The following is a 13,875-nucleotide window of genomic DNA, read 5'->3' as shown; positions in this document are numbered from 1 at the left end:
ACCTGTATCCATCACATCGTTGATCTGTGCCCATCACGTTGCTGAAGCTGACTGAATGAAGATGGGTGAAAAATGATCTTACGTCTGATGAGAGTGAGGCCCCAAACAGGTCGCTTTGACTGAATGATACAGCAGCAGTTCTCTGATCACACTTGTCCCTCCAGAAACTGGCACAGTGGTGGGATTTTCCAGGCTTTCAGTTCACTTGGGGAGAAATATTTAAAATGTGCCCTAAAGGCAAGTCTGTGATAATTCTCATAAAAATATGTTATTTTGCCAATCAACTGAATACTTCCTTGATGATATCATTTTCTTTAATGGTAATGCTTCCTCCTGCTTTTATTTGCAACCACAAAGTACTTATAATCCAGGACAAGCTAATTATGTGGATCATTGCCATAGGAGGAATTTGCTTCACCTCCCAGGAAATCATTATCTGTCATTTGCCCTGATGGCTTTGCTTATGTTATCATCCAGGTCTCAGAAAGTCCATATTATCTTTCTCTATTGGCATCTAAAGATTGATTAGTAGTTGTCAGAAAAGACTTTACATGGCAATTAACACTCAAGTCACTCAGTGACTTTAACCCTTGTATCTGTCAAGAAGGATTTTCTAAACTTCCTGGGTGACCTAAATAGCCATCTAGCTTTGGGGTCACTCCCCGGTGGTCTAGGAAGAGCTGAGAGGTCAGATAGATAATATTGCTTCTGTTTGCAATTGGATGATAAAACACATTATGAGCAGAAGAAAAAAAAATGCATTCACTGTTCCCTAATACTATGTACAACTCCAGAGAGGTTTGTGCAATACCCAAGCTTGCCAGATGGCTATTGATGCAAACTCTCTTCAAGAAAAATCTGATTTGGTAGAAGCCAAGTTCAAGAGCTCTACCCAAAGTGGCTTGCCTTCATTTCTGTTGGGGAAGATGAGCTGTTTGTTCCTGCTGTGCCTTTTGCAATGATCTTCCTCCCCAAATAGCAAACAAGTGTAAGTATTTACAAATGTCTAGTCTGTCTAATGCTAATGAAGTTGAAGTCAAGCCAAGGGTTCACTGAATCTGAAGGAAAGCTTGTCATTGGTTTTACTGGGCTTCTGTTGTGTCCTTGAGACTTTGACGGAACAAACATGAGCAAAATATTTGCATTATGCATACACTTGCTTCTGCTGGCCTTGCAAGAGCAGGACCTGCTAAAAGAGCTGATTAAACAGTAAAGAAGTCTTTAGCAGCTATCCTTGCGAATAAAAAAGTTTTCAAATTTGTATGAATAATTGAAAAAGTTACTAGCTCTAGCCAAGTATTCAAGCACCTTTTAAGTACCTGCCATATTCCTCATAAATCTGCATGTTGCATTAATTTTACCACTAAAAAAGTACATATGAAAGTTGATAGCGGAAGCTGCATTATTGGTTATTACTCACGGGATGTCATGTCCAAGTCAGAGTTGCAGTTGCCAAGGAAGGAGGCATGATGCATTGAGAGCAATAATATATTCACAGTAGAGAACAATGCAGTAATAACTGGGCCCATAAATAACCTCTGCTCAAACCAGGTAGCCCAGCAACTAGCATCATCCAACAAAAATTAAACTAGTCAAAAATGAAAGTTAATGAGCTAACAATTTCCTAAATATGTTATGTTTTCTTACCTGGAAAGAACCTACATTGAAAAATCAGACTATCTGTAGCTAGCTAATTCTAGGTATCTCCGTAGCCTTTCTTTTCCCTCTGTATCATAAAACTCTGGCATGAGTCCATTTTGTAGACTAGAAAGGATTTGTTTTTCCAACAAAGATTCAACCTTTCATGGCAGCTGAGACTCAGAAGTGCACTTTGCCTTCAAAATAATGTGTCAGATAAAGGTGCTGTTACCTCTAGTATAGTAACTTCTCAGTGTTGCTGATCTGGCTGAAAGCACAAATAAACAGAAAAGCAGTACAACAGTAAGTGACTTTAATGCTATCAGTCTGTGGAGCTTTTTAAAGTTGTAAAGATTAATATTTAACTTTTAGCTAACTTTTAAGGTAAATATATAAATAAAACTCACTTCTAACACCCAATGTAGGTTATACTTTATGTAGCCTTAATTAGGCCAAAGTCTTCCCCAGTGCTGAAATGCTTATTCAGCAGGTCCCAGGGCAGGCTCCGGCTTCTACACCCTGTACACCAACTTTATAGGGTGGTTCTGGTTTCACACAAGTTTCACAAGGGAAGAATAAGACAAAGACACAGCCCAAAGGCTGTCACTGTACCATTGCCACCTCCAACTGTATTTTAGACCACAAATGCTAGAAGCATTTTTTTGCCAGGAAATGGAATTCATCTCTGTCAGCACAGCAAGAAGTACACACAGGCAGTAGGATGATGAGCAGCATAAGTAAGGAGCAATCTCTTCTTTTTGGGTGAAGACAAGAGTAATGGCAGGGAGCTGTTTCTCCGCACTCTTTCTCAGACCCTACTTGGGAAGCTGCAGGAGAGTGATTATTGCAGCGAGCACCTGTGAAACAGCTTGTGCCATTATTAGGGCCAGATCACTTCCTCCTGGGTTACTTGCTGGCAGTAAAGGCAAAAATGTGAAATTCCATAAGATAAAGTGTTTTATAAGTAGTTGTTCCAGAGGGATTTCTCTCTCCACCAGTTCAATTATATAGGATGGATTAAATGACCTATTGATATTTATGTTTAGGAAGAAGATTGATGGTCTGCTGTGTTTAAGCTGATTTCCTTTAAGCATTTTATCTGCCCAGCTAGCCAGCACTTTCTCACCGTTTAAGTGCTGTAGTCACATGGAATGGCCTGGTCAACTGGCTGCAGAGGGGACAGATGACCAGGCTAATCATTAAATAAATTCCTTTGGTAGCTCGCTGCTATTTTCGCAGTAAAATCTGTTTCTAGTACATGCACAACTGCCCAAAGTTGGAGACCGAAGTGGTTGCACCACTGCCACCAGAATTCTGCCCAAATTGCAGACAGACTGGATGGTGTCCCTGTGCAGTCCCTGAGCAGACCCCTGTGATAAGCTGTCACAGATGGGAACTTAATGCCCAGGACAGGGACTTGATCAAGGTCACACACAAAGACTGAAAATCAGGGATCTGGTCTGTATTTTTCAAAGACCATGCAACTTTCCCTCCAAACTATCCTTGAGCTAAATTATGTTCTACGCATGTGAAACTCCTGTAACTTCTATGTGTCATATGTGTGCCCACAACTATGTATATTGTTAAAATTCCTCATATCCGCGTTAAACATTAATGAAATTATTGCACTGCATTCAACAGTGTACAGCATTATTGTCATCCTGTAAGGCTTAAGATGTACTATATACATATGTACAAATTTACCTTCACTTTGAAGAGATAAATATATCTATCAGCATGATGGCAATGTTTCTGCAAACACTCTGTAAGCAGTCACTATTCCCCTAAATGGCCTATTTATTTTCCTGAATAAACTTGAAAATTACATCTTGAATGTGATTCCAATGCCACCCATGTGGTCTGGCAAAAACAATTATGCCTTTGTATGTAAATGTGAGTTTCAGGATTCCCTAGCACAAATCTTAAGAGAGAATGAGGGACCATGTCCGGAATGCCTTCCCCTATGTTTGACACATACTGATAGGAAGTTCTTATTTCAAAAACCTCAAGAGACACGGAATTTATCATATTCAAGTGATAATACCTCAATGAGACATTGTGAATAAAGCAGCTGAAGCAGCTCAGTGCTACAGCTGTAACTTAAGCTGTTCTCATTGTGATTGATAGAGTTTGCACTCTCCATAGCATTTCTTATTCCTAATAGTGTAACTGTTAACTAAGACTAGACTGAACTATTTATATAAAACACACATAAAACATGCTGAATTGCAAATCTGAGATAATTGCAATTAATTGCACCAATAAGTACTAATGCCTCTATAGCCTAATAAAATCAGTATCTTGCAGTAAAAGACTTACAATTTTCTGAAACAAAACATGTAAAAAAATATTTACATCTGATCTGAAATGTATGAGTGTATTAGTAGGCTGAAGGAAATTCCCAACAATTACAGGGCAACAGTGCCATCTCGAGGTCAGTGTAGAATTAAAGGAAGAGGAAAGCTGCAGGCAGTGCTCTGAAGGTATTTTACTTTTAAATACAGAAATTATTTGTTCCATCTCTATGTTCTAAGAAAAAAAAAAAAAAAATCCTCTTGCGCCGTTTTCTTAGTTTGGTCTTGTTGAAAGCGAAGTATCTGCAAACACCAGCCCTTTCACAATACTGTCTTTCCCAAATTATTAGTTACTACTTTATTTTCTTGGTTGCTTGGTTTCTTCCTTTCACTGACTGGTACCTGCATTTTGAGGATAACAAAGCACACAATGAAATTCTTGCAACCTACATATTTTTTTCAGATTAGATTAACACTACTGCATGTTCTACCCTTTGCTACTTTATGGGCTATACAATAAAGATCCTCATGAAGGCCAGTAGAACTGCGTTGCAGATCTTCTAGTTGGGCCAGAGAACAGAGAAATCTGAATATACAAACATGGTGAGAAAGTAGGGATTCACCCTCCAAAGATGCGTAAGGAGCCTAGTATGAAAGAATGCAGCAGGAAAGTTGCGCTGATCTGTATGGCACAGGTACTCTGCCAAATATTTCAGCCACACCTGGTGCTAGGTAAGGACCATCAGAATCATAGTAGTTTTAGACTGGCAAACCAAATACTCACATTCTAGTTCTTTTAAGGAAAGGCTGTGGTGAAAATCAGAACTACTGTGCTGGCAAATATGATAAACCCTGTAGGGTGGTTAATAAAGTGCTAGAGTAGAACTGTTGTTCAGTGTCAATCAGGAAACACACCAAATGAAATTGACATTTCAAATAAATTATCTTTTTTTTGAGCAAAAAGCACCTAGAATACCTCCTTAGATAATATTCATGGCCCAATAAGTAAATGAAACTCTTTAAAATCAGCTCTTTTCTAAGAATGTGTGTTTTGCAGCATTTCAACCCAGAGACAGAAAAGCTATATAAAATACATGTCAGACATTAGAGTTCCAAAGGATTTTTTAAATTAATGAGTCTGAGTCAGTTAATTAAACTTACATCACCTTAAATGAGCAACTCCTACTCTGGCAGCAAATTGTGAAGGGAAAGATGGAGATATGTCATAAGCACCAAAAAAATAAGGATTCGCTGTTTGAAGTACAATTGCCCATTCCCAAAACACAGGTGCTGATACCCTGGATGGTGTCCCATCCAGGACAGCAGTCCCAGGGCATCAGTTTATAACACAGTTTTGAGGCAAACCAAAGGTGTTATATCAAATGCTGTGCCCTGAAGTGGGCCTTTCAGGAGCTGATGGACAAGCCATTCAGCTGTCCAGACAGTAAGAAGTATAAACTCAGCAATTATGACAAACTGACCCACCCCACTCATTAGTCAAAGACATTAAACTAAAAGTAACCTGCTTTGATAGGTCACCTAATTAGTATGGAGAGCACAGAATCTCTTTTTGCTCTTTCAGTAGTTAAAAAAATATTTACATGCACAGACAGAAAGCCACTGTTCTTCAACATATACAAAATATCAATACTTCTTTAATCAAGTACTGTACATTACATACAGCATCTTTTTAAAATATAGATTGCAAGTCTGTACATTTTTCATCAAAAAGTTCTTCACAACAGATTAAAAATAAAAAATCTGTTTTACAATATTCATTCTATACATTTTCAGAAGAGCAAAGTATGGCAAACAGAAGCAGGACCAAGATTTTTTTCTTTACTAATACAATCATTCAGCTCGTCTAGCTTGGTATCAAAACTACCTGTTTTCCTAACAATTTCTTATGCCTTTATCATGAAAAACCTGTCATAGATTAAGTTTATATAACAACTGTTAAAATATATTTTTAGTAGGTTCCAACTTTAAAGCAGGAGTCACAAATATCTTCTTATACATTAATCAACTGTAAAAAGTTAAATACTGTACATCTATGCTATGGTTTCAGCGCATGCCCAAGATCTGCCTGCTCTTTAGTTGATAGTTTTTTTCCAGTTCAGACAGTGCTTGAGCCCGTAGATTTGCAGCATATAGACGTTTTTTGAGATCAGAGCATTTCCCTTTTGGAAGGGGATGGTTTTCCAAATTAGCAGGTGGCACAGCATTCTTTTCACTTCCACCAAAATGTACTTTCTTCTTGGTTGTAGAAAGGGGGAGGAGTGCATTCTCTTAAGAAACACAAAAATAAGTACTGAATTAGTGCATCTTGCAGCATTTATTGCTTAGCTTATGTCTTTTAACCCTGTCACCCATTTTATTATATACCTAGGGCTTTAAGCCAACTAATTAAATGCATTTCCTTTCATAGCAACAATTCATTTCCATTTACAGAAGAAAAATTGAAAACAAGCCTCAATTTTCAGTTTACTAAACTAAAGCAAGGATGCAATAAGTATAAAAGAAGAAGAGCCAAACTGAAGAGGCTAGTGAATATCTCAGCATTTAGTAGTGTCATATTAGTGAGCTGTATCTGTTTTAACATTAAATCCTTCCCTAAGAATCAGAAAATTCCTGCAAAAATAGGGTAGGGTCTAGGACACTGTCTCAGAAAACAGCATATTGGGTATTACATTTTAAGGTGAAGTAAACCACAGCACTGACTGATGAGAAATTGGGGAATCTAAAAAATGTGAGATGCAGTCCAGTTGTGAAAAACACAGCAATATCTGAAGATAATTTTAGAAGCAGTATTGCAAGACTATCATGGAATTAAGTGGAAGAGTGTCAAACATTGGGACAAATGATTAATCAAGTAATCTACAGGTATTGCAAGATGTGGTCAGTCTTTTAATAAATATAATCACTTTTCTGCATTGTCTGTCTTGAGGTATTAATTACTCAAAGTGGTTTCACCCATCTCCAAAAATTAATACCCCTGTTAAGGTCAAAATATTGTTTAACGGGGGGAAGATACAAAAGAGAACAGAAGTAAGTGTTGAAGCTTATTTACCTTCAGTCATTCAGTGCTAGAAGAACAACTAGCAAGGCTAAGGCAAGTTTATTCTTTATTTTATATTCTTCAATGTATCGAAGTCAGGTAAGATGTTGAAAGACAAGTGGAATTCTCAAAAATTTACAGAAATGCTAGAAATGGCTGAAGTATCACTGACTTCTGGCAGCATTTTACTTGTGTTCTTTTGTGCTGTGATAAGCATTTCTTGAAAATTAAAAATTGCAATTTCAGTTCTATTTGTATTAGAGGCAGTGCCATGCTTATCTTTATTCATCTGACCAAAACTAAATGAAGTCACTGTTGCTGCATGTTAAATGGTGTGCACATTTCTTTGATCTAGATTAGTACTTGGGACCCAGCCATTTAATATTCCACCAATATTTCAAAACAGATTTAGATCCTCAAATCATTTTTACTATGAAGGTTGGGTTCAGTGAACAGATGGTACTACCTCTTACATTGGTGAGGCTCAAATACTTATAGGGCAATAACTACTGTAAAACAGACTGGACTAAAGGTAGTCAGAAAGTATTATAGTACATTTTGAAATTATTTTTTCCTAGTGACTTAAACTGGAGTACAATAATAGCAGTTTGTATTCTTCAGAGCTTATACGATACACCAGTCATGGGTAGGTCACTTGCAACAAATATTATTTCCCACCTTGAAGTTTTTCTAAGTTGAACTAAAGTTTAAGTGATTAGACATGTTCAATTTTATTAAAATTAACTAAATCAAAGGTCTATAAAAAGACACCCATAAGTCAAATGAGTGCAGCTCTGAGAAAGTTTGGGTTACAAATCAGTACTTCCCTTAGCTTACAGCAAGAACCTAATTTTCAAAACAGCACAAGACTGCAGTGCTGACAGGGGTCACTCATACTCATGGCTAAGCATCATTCACGACATCTCTTTGCAAAGTAGAAAATACAGAGTCTTTTCTAAACCACGTGGATGTAATTTGGGTTTTTATCACTACAATAGGACCAGGTAGAATATGCTGACCATCAGGGGCAATCTTCTGGTCATACCAGCCTACATTTGTCAGTACAAGTGGCTTCTTGTATATTCTCATACCTGGACCATCCACACAAGATAATGTCCTCTGCTGTTTGTGTAGATTGCAGTTCTTCATCAAGTTTTCAGCTCTGTTTTGAAAAGAGAAGTTTAAGTTTTTTGTTGTAACACTATAGAGTTTCTGATCTAGGTAATTATAGGTTAGTAAGATACCTAGCAAGTTTGTCCTCTGCCAGTCTCTCTCGAACACAGAGTTCCCGTTCTCTCTCTGGAAGTAGAAATTGGTAGTATGCAGTGTTAATACATGAATGTTAAAGTTGGAGTGATTGTGAAGGATAGATTTTCTTGCAGAAAAAGACACCAGTAATAGCCTGTCAGATGCACCCATATTTCTGCTTCTATAGCTCTGAACAAAGCAAGACAACTGCTTTGTAGCAGTAAAGCACTGGACAAGGACCCTGAAATGCCAGACATGCCTTTTTCTCCCACCACCTCAAACTCTGCCTTATCTGCAACAATGAAGCTATAACAGCTTTCTATTCTGTGCATTAACTCATGGCACACACAATGCCAGATCTGAATAAATACTTACATACCAGATACTATAATTCAATTATGACCAAACACCACATTTACAGCGGCAGCTGTTATTCAGGCTCAGAAAACAATATATATGGTTAAAATCTGTATTAGAGTGCCTACTGAATATGCAAAGAGGTATTTTATGTGGGCAGGAAGTCCTAATACCTGAGGACCAGCCATCTAAACAGTTTCACAGGCAAGCTACCTGTAGGGTGCAGCTTCTATAGAAGTGGCTGACTGTTTACTCAAGTATATTTCTCTCCAACATCAGGCTTGCCTTAGGTTACACGTTAGTATAACCAATGTTACATTAGGTAGAGCAGGCGAAAAGCAACTGACACTGCACAGTGTGGAACAATATACTCAGACCCTATCTTCCTGTATATTTTCCTAATTGCCACTTATGCTTAATAATCTTAACAAATCAAACTTCTACATCCAAACTGCCAGTTATATCTTAGTAACTTAAAACAAGAACTAGTACAGATGAGTAAGCCCATCCTTGGTTTAGTCTTTAGACAGAATTCTATCAGTGAATGCAGGAGTACGAAATTCTAATGCATTAAAGGGAGGGCTTTGAAAACTGTCTGTCTTTCCTTCCTCCACACTTCTTTTAAATCAGAATACCATTGCCATCCCCTTCCCAAAGTGGAATATCATACGCTCCAAACGTTGTTCTCTCTCTTTAATGGCTTGTTCTCGCTCCTGTAATTGTTGTTCCTTCCATTTCAGCTCATTCACTGCAGCATCTGAATGCTGCAGCCTTTCTGGCTCACATGATCTCTGGCCTCTCTTGTCAGAATTTTGTCTTTGTTGTTCTGTCACCAAGTCTGCTATCAAGGGGTGCTGCAGAATATCTTCAACAGAAGGCCGGCAATAATCCTAAAGGAAAGACATCAACAGGTTTCCTCTGTAACTGAGAAACATTAAGGCCAAGGATTCCCAAGCAAGACCCACCACAGATGGAGACCAGCTAAAAAGCTGCAGAAAAATGGAGTTAGGAAGGGGCAGCACAACCAGATGACAAAAACTGAGTAAGGAGGCTGTTATCAGCCTTCAACTCCAGAAGCTGCAAGTCTGGCTCCCGTAACCCAGGTACCCACTCCTTCCAGAGCTAGAATAGGGTGGTGAGCCTACAGAGGCAATTGTCAGTAAGTTGTGAAGCTAACACTCTGCATCTCCACCTCTCATCTGAGTCCTGAAGGATCCATTCCTGTTGGAGACTTAGGTCCTTGTTACAGCTTTGTTGTCCCATGCATTAAAACCTGCATGCCAGCCATGGGAGCAAACTATACATTAGCCACAAAGTAAAATCCAAAATGAAGACAAAACAATTCCTTCCCACTTCCAAATACACTGGAATAATTTTAACCCCGCAGTTATAAGACCTTGTTAAACATACTATCAAGAAATTTTGCATAAGCCAATACTGAGGCAGCCTTCTTGCATCCTGTGAATCTGGCGTAACACTTGAGCTTCTGCCTCTGTTTAGTGGACTCAAAGCTCAATTCCTTCCTTCCTTCCCTACAAGTGATATTGCCAGTGACAAGGTGATAAGAAGCACTACTTCAGATCAGCTTGTATCATAATTTAGAAGGAAAACTAGTATTTCAGTATTAATTCAGATTATAGGTAGAAAAATTGGTAATTGGTTCTTACCTTTACGTTCAGCATCTCTTTGATAAGTTCATTCAACTGCTCCGAGTAACGATATGGTATTCGTCTGAACTTCCCTTCCCTTATCTTTTCTGCCAACTCCTTTTGGTTGTAAGCTCTAAACGGTGGCCTGAAGAACAACATTTTTCTTGGATTCTTTCACTAGTTTTACAGGACTCATTTTCATTAAAGTATCAGACTCAGAAAAAAGCTACAGTCAAAGGTTTGTTTTAGATTACCTAATGTCAAGACCAATACAGAAATAGAAATCTAAGACTAATATCTGAAATAGTTAAGCTTTCATCTACATAAAATTTAATCATACATGCATTAACAGCTATGTTTCCACTTTCATTACCACACTACTATACTTACAAGAGAGCACACAATTCATACAGGAGACATCCTAGAGACCAGATGTCAGATTTTTCATTGTATGACATGTGGTTCATTTGTTCCTAAAGAAAGAGAACAATCTTAAGTTTATTAATTAAGACACTTCTACTATTGCAGGATAATCAGCTACCATTCGAACCTGAACTAAACCATTACTTATTGGAGTTACTTTTAAGATTCCATCTGAATTAATCCCCACAGCTACTCTTACTACCAGGATTTTAAGAAGTTAAGGCAGTACTACACTGTAGAAGACTGGAGTGCTGCAACAATCTTCAGTCAATACAACTCCGTATTTCAGTCAGTGTTCATCTTTCTCACACAAAACGCACCACATCAAGGAAACAAATCATTCTTGCCCATTTCCACTACAAATTGAAGTCCTATCACCAAGAGGTAATTTAGTAAGCTCTTTACGTTAATCCTATGAAACATAAAAGCGCTCTATCTTCCCTATTCCTTTTCAGGAACAACATACTCCAACATGTCTCTAATATTCCAAGAACATACATATCAAAACTGACATAGCGAAGAGCAACTTTACGTAGAAGGCAGTGACAGTGTGGGGAAGAAAGGGATGAAAATAACATTGTTTTGCAGTTATCTCCAGAAGATATGGACTCTATGAGAAAAGTCACCTTCATTTAATACTAGTAACTCTTCATTAAAACCTGTCAAACATTTGTGGACTCTGAGACCAACACTGCAGAAACCAGACCTTAGAGGAACAAAAGGGAAGATAAGGCACAAAAGAGAGGTCTTACTGGAGACATATAATATGGAGTTCCAACAAATGTTTTGGCAAAGCTGGTGTCATGGTGCAATATTCTAGCCAGTCCAAAATCTCCAAGTTTCACATTCTGCTTGCTGTCTAGAAAGACATTTGCTGGTTTTAGGTCACGGTGCACAGTGACTCCACCATCACTTCGCCTGTGACATTCTTTCAGGGCCAGTGTCAATTGAGTCAATACTCTGAGAACAAAGCTTTCTTCCAAGTGACTCCTGAAAAAAATACATTATTTAACAAATGTATTCTCTAGGCATATGTTAGCTTAAGTAGTTGCTGGCAGTTTTAGTTCTATAACTTTTTTAATACTACTGTTATAAAACATCACTGAATCAACCTTAGCACCTTTATAGAAGACTAACATCAACAGGTATCTAACATGTCAATTTTAAAATTGAAATTATAACAAAGAACAAAACACTCTAAATTTGTTGGCAAACATTCAGACATTTAGGACTTTTGTTGCACAATCTCTGTAATATTTCCTTCCTCTTTTCAAGAGTCTAGTATATACATAGCATTCCCATTACTTACAAACACAAACATCCATCTGATGCTTTTGTGATGGGATCTGTCACTTTGATCAGGTATGACAACAGTATGTTGCCAGCTGTTTACAATGAGCAACATACAGAGTCAAGACAGGCCTAATTTTTAATATAACTGTCCTTAAATGAAAACACTGATATCCGCGGGCAGCTGCAGTACCATTTTAGACTATTCTCAAAATAACACATGTGGTGTCACGTACTTATTTAACATAAGAATATGAAAACTGATATTATATATACTTAATAAATAGGCTGCTAAGTCGAAGATTAGACCAAGGTGATGTCTTATCAACTTGATGTCTCCACAAGCTTTATAGACATAAACCAGCTATTAACATAATGTTCAAAATAACTTTTTCATGTATTTCAGTGTTCTAATGAAAAATAGGGTACAAGTGGCTTTACTAATGGGCAAGTCAGAAGAACCCACAGATAAAACTGCCTGTATGCAAGAACTAGGACTTCCTGGTTTACATTTTCAACCCCATGCCTAGCATTGCATCCAAAAATCCTTCACCAGCTTCTGCCTCATAAGAGAGCTCAGTTTTTTTACTATTTGGACATAAACATCCAATCAGTTGGTGCACTCATCAGGACAATTCCCATAGGTGTTATAATTTTGTACAAAACCTTTCACATTTCAGAAAAGCTGTTTGATCTAAAGAATTAGATTCAAAAGTTGTTCAGAAGTTAAGATATATGTTTAACTTTTCTTTTGACCAGCTGAGATACTTCATACTAGACACTCCAGACTTGCCATTAACAGTTTTCACATGCCTTTCTTTGGTGCACTTTGCAATCAGGGTAGCCAGGTCACCCCCATCGCAGTACTCCATCACTATGTACAGGGTTGTGCTGCTTCTGTCAATGATCCGATCATAATACCGGACGATATTTGGATGCCTCAGCTCGCGAAGCAAATTCACTTCTGAAACAAGCATTTGTTTCTCTGCCTCTGTCATCAAGCCATAATCAAGCTCCTTCCATACCAAGATCTAGGGAGGGAAAATAAACAAAACAAAAACTTCACAGAATCACAGAATGTTAGGGATTGGAAGGGACCTCGAAAGAAAATCTAGTCCAGCCCCACGCCAGAGCAGGAACACCTAGATGAGTTTACACAGGAATGTGCCCAGGTGGGTTTTGAATGTCTCCAAAGGAGACTGCACAACCTCCCTGGGCAGCCTGTTCCAGTGCTCTGTTATCATCACCGAGAATTAGCTTATTTTCATATTTAAGTGCAATCTCCTGTGTTCCAGTTTCTACCCCTTGCCCTATCATTGGTTTTCACGGAGAAGAGCCTGGTTCCATCCTGGTGAGACTCACCCTTCACATATTTGTAAACATTAATGAGGTCACCCCTCAGTCTCCGCCATGCTGAAGAGCCCCAGCTCCCTCAGCCTTTCCTCATAAGGGAGATGCTTCACTCCCTTAATCACCTTCATGGCTCTGCGCTGGACTCTCTCGAGCAGTTCCCTGTCCTTCTTGAACTGAAAAACTTAATGACTTACAGACGAGACAGAGTTCTGCAGGGGGAAATAGGGGCTCTCAAAGCCACTCGCGTTTCCGGGAAAGCCGCCCGCACGCAGCTGGAAGCGGCCTCAACGGCACGCTGCCATGCCTAGACCGCCCCGCCTCACCTTGCCGTCAGCCTTGCGGCGGACCATGCGGCACTTGCCGTAGGAACCGGTGCCGATGGTGACCAGCACATCGTAGTCGTCTGCGCGGCCGGGCATGGCGACATAAGCGACGCAGCGGCCGCACAGACCCTGTTTTCCCCAACCGCGCCGTTTAAACGCACCGCTCCTCCCTCCCATTGGCCGGTTTCCGCAGCTCCACCCATGCGCCCTGGTTTTCCATTGGCTACGCCGCCGTAAACAGC

General features: G+C 38.9%; 1 protein-coding gene across 2 annotated transcripts; it reads right to left on the bottom strand.

Moving 5' to 3' along the window:
• Positions 1 to 5,555: 5,555 nt before the first annotated feature.
• NEK2 (NIMA related kinase 2) lies at positions 5,556 to 13,804 on the bottom strand. Of its 2 annotated transcripts, none has more exons than XM_065834440.2 (9): positions 13,634 to 13,804; positions 12,771 to 12,988; positions 11,420 to 11,657; positions 10,635 to 10,717; positions 10,263 to 10,389; positions 9,266 to 9,485; positions 8,235 to 8,289; positions 8,082 to 8,152; positions 5,556 to 6,220 (listed from the first exon to the last, which is right to left on the bottom strand). In XM_065834440.2, exons 1-9 carry the CDS (start codon positions 13,727 to 13,729, stop codon positions 5,997 to 5,999), a joined length of 1,332 nt encoding a protein of 443 aa, XP_065690512.1. In that variant the 5' UTR covers positions 13,730 to 13,804; the 3' UTR covers positions 5,556 to 5,996. The 2 variants fall into 2 exon arrangements, with proteins under 2 accessions (XP_065690512.1, XP_071662106.1); XM_071806005.1 differs by lacking the exon at positions 13,634 to 13,804 and adding an exon at positions 13,505 to 13,591.
• Positions 13,805 to 13,875: the final 71 nt, after the last annotated feature.

This window comes from Patagioenas fasciata, chromosome 3 (assembly GCF_037038585.1).
Source record: "Patagioenas fasciata isolate bPatFas1 chromosome 3, bPatFas1.hap1, whole genome shotgun sequence".
NCBI lineage: Eukaryota > Metazoa > Chordata > Aves > Columbiformes > Columbidae > Patagioenas > Patagioenas fasciata.
This window is presented reverse-complemented; position numbering and strand designations above follow the sequence as displayed.

Bases quoted from the DNA above. Each gene is read 5' to 3' on its own strand.
- NEK2 (XM_065834440.2), bottom strand. From the start codon at position 13,729: ATGCCCGGCCGCGCAGACGACTACGATGTGCTGGTCACCATCGGCACC. The intron at 11,658-12,770 runs GCATGTGAAAAC...TATTTTTTTCAG, and splicing joins GCAAAGTGCACCAAAGAAAG to GAGTCACTTGGAAGAAAGCT. The intron at 8,153-8,234 runs GTATCTTACTAA...TTTTCAAAACAG, and splicing joins GCAGAGGACAAACTTGCTAG to AGCTGAAAACTTGATGAAGA.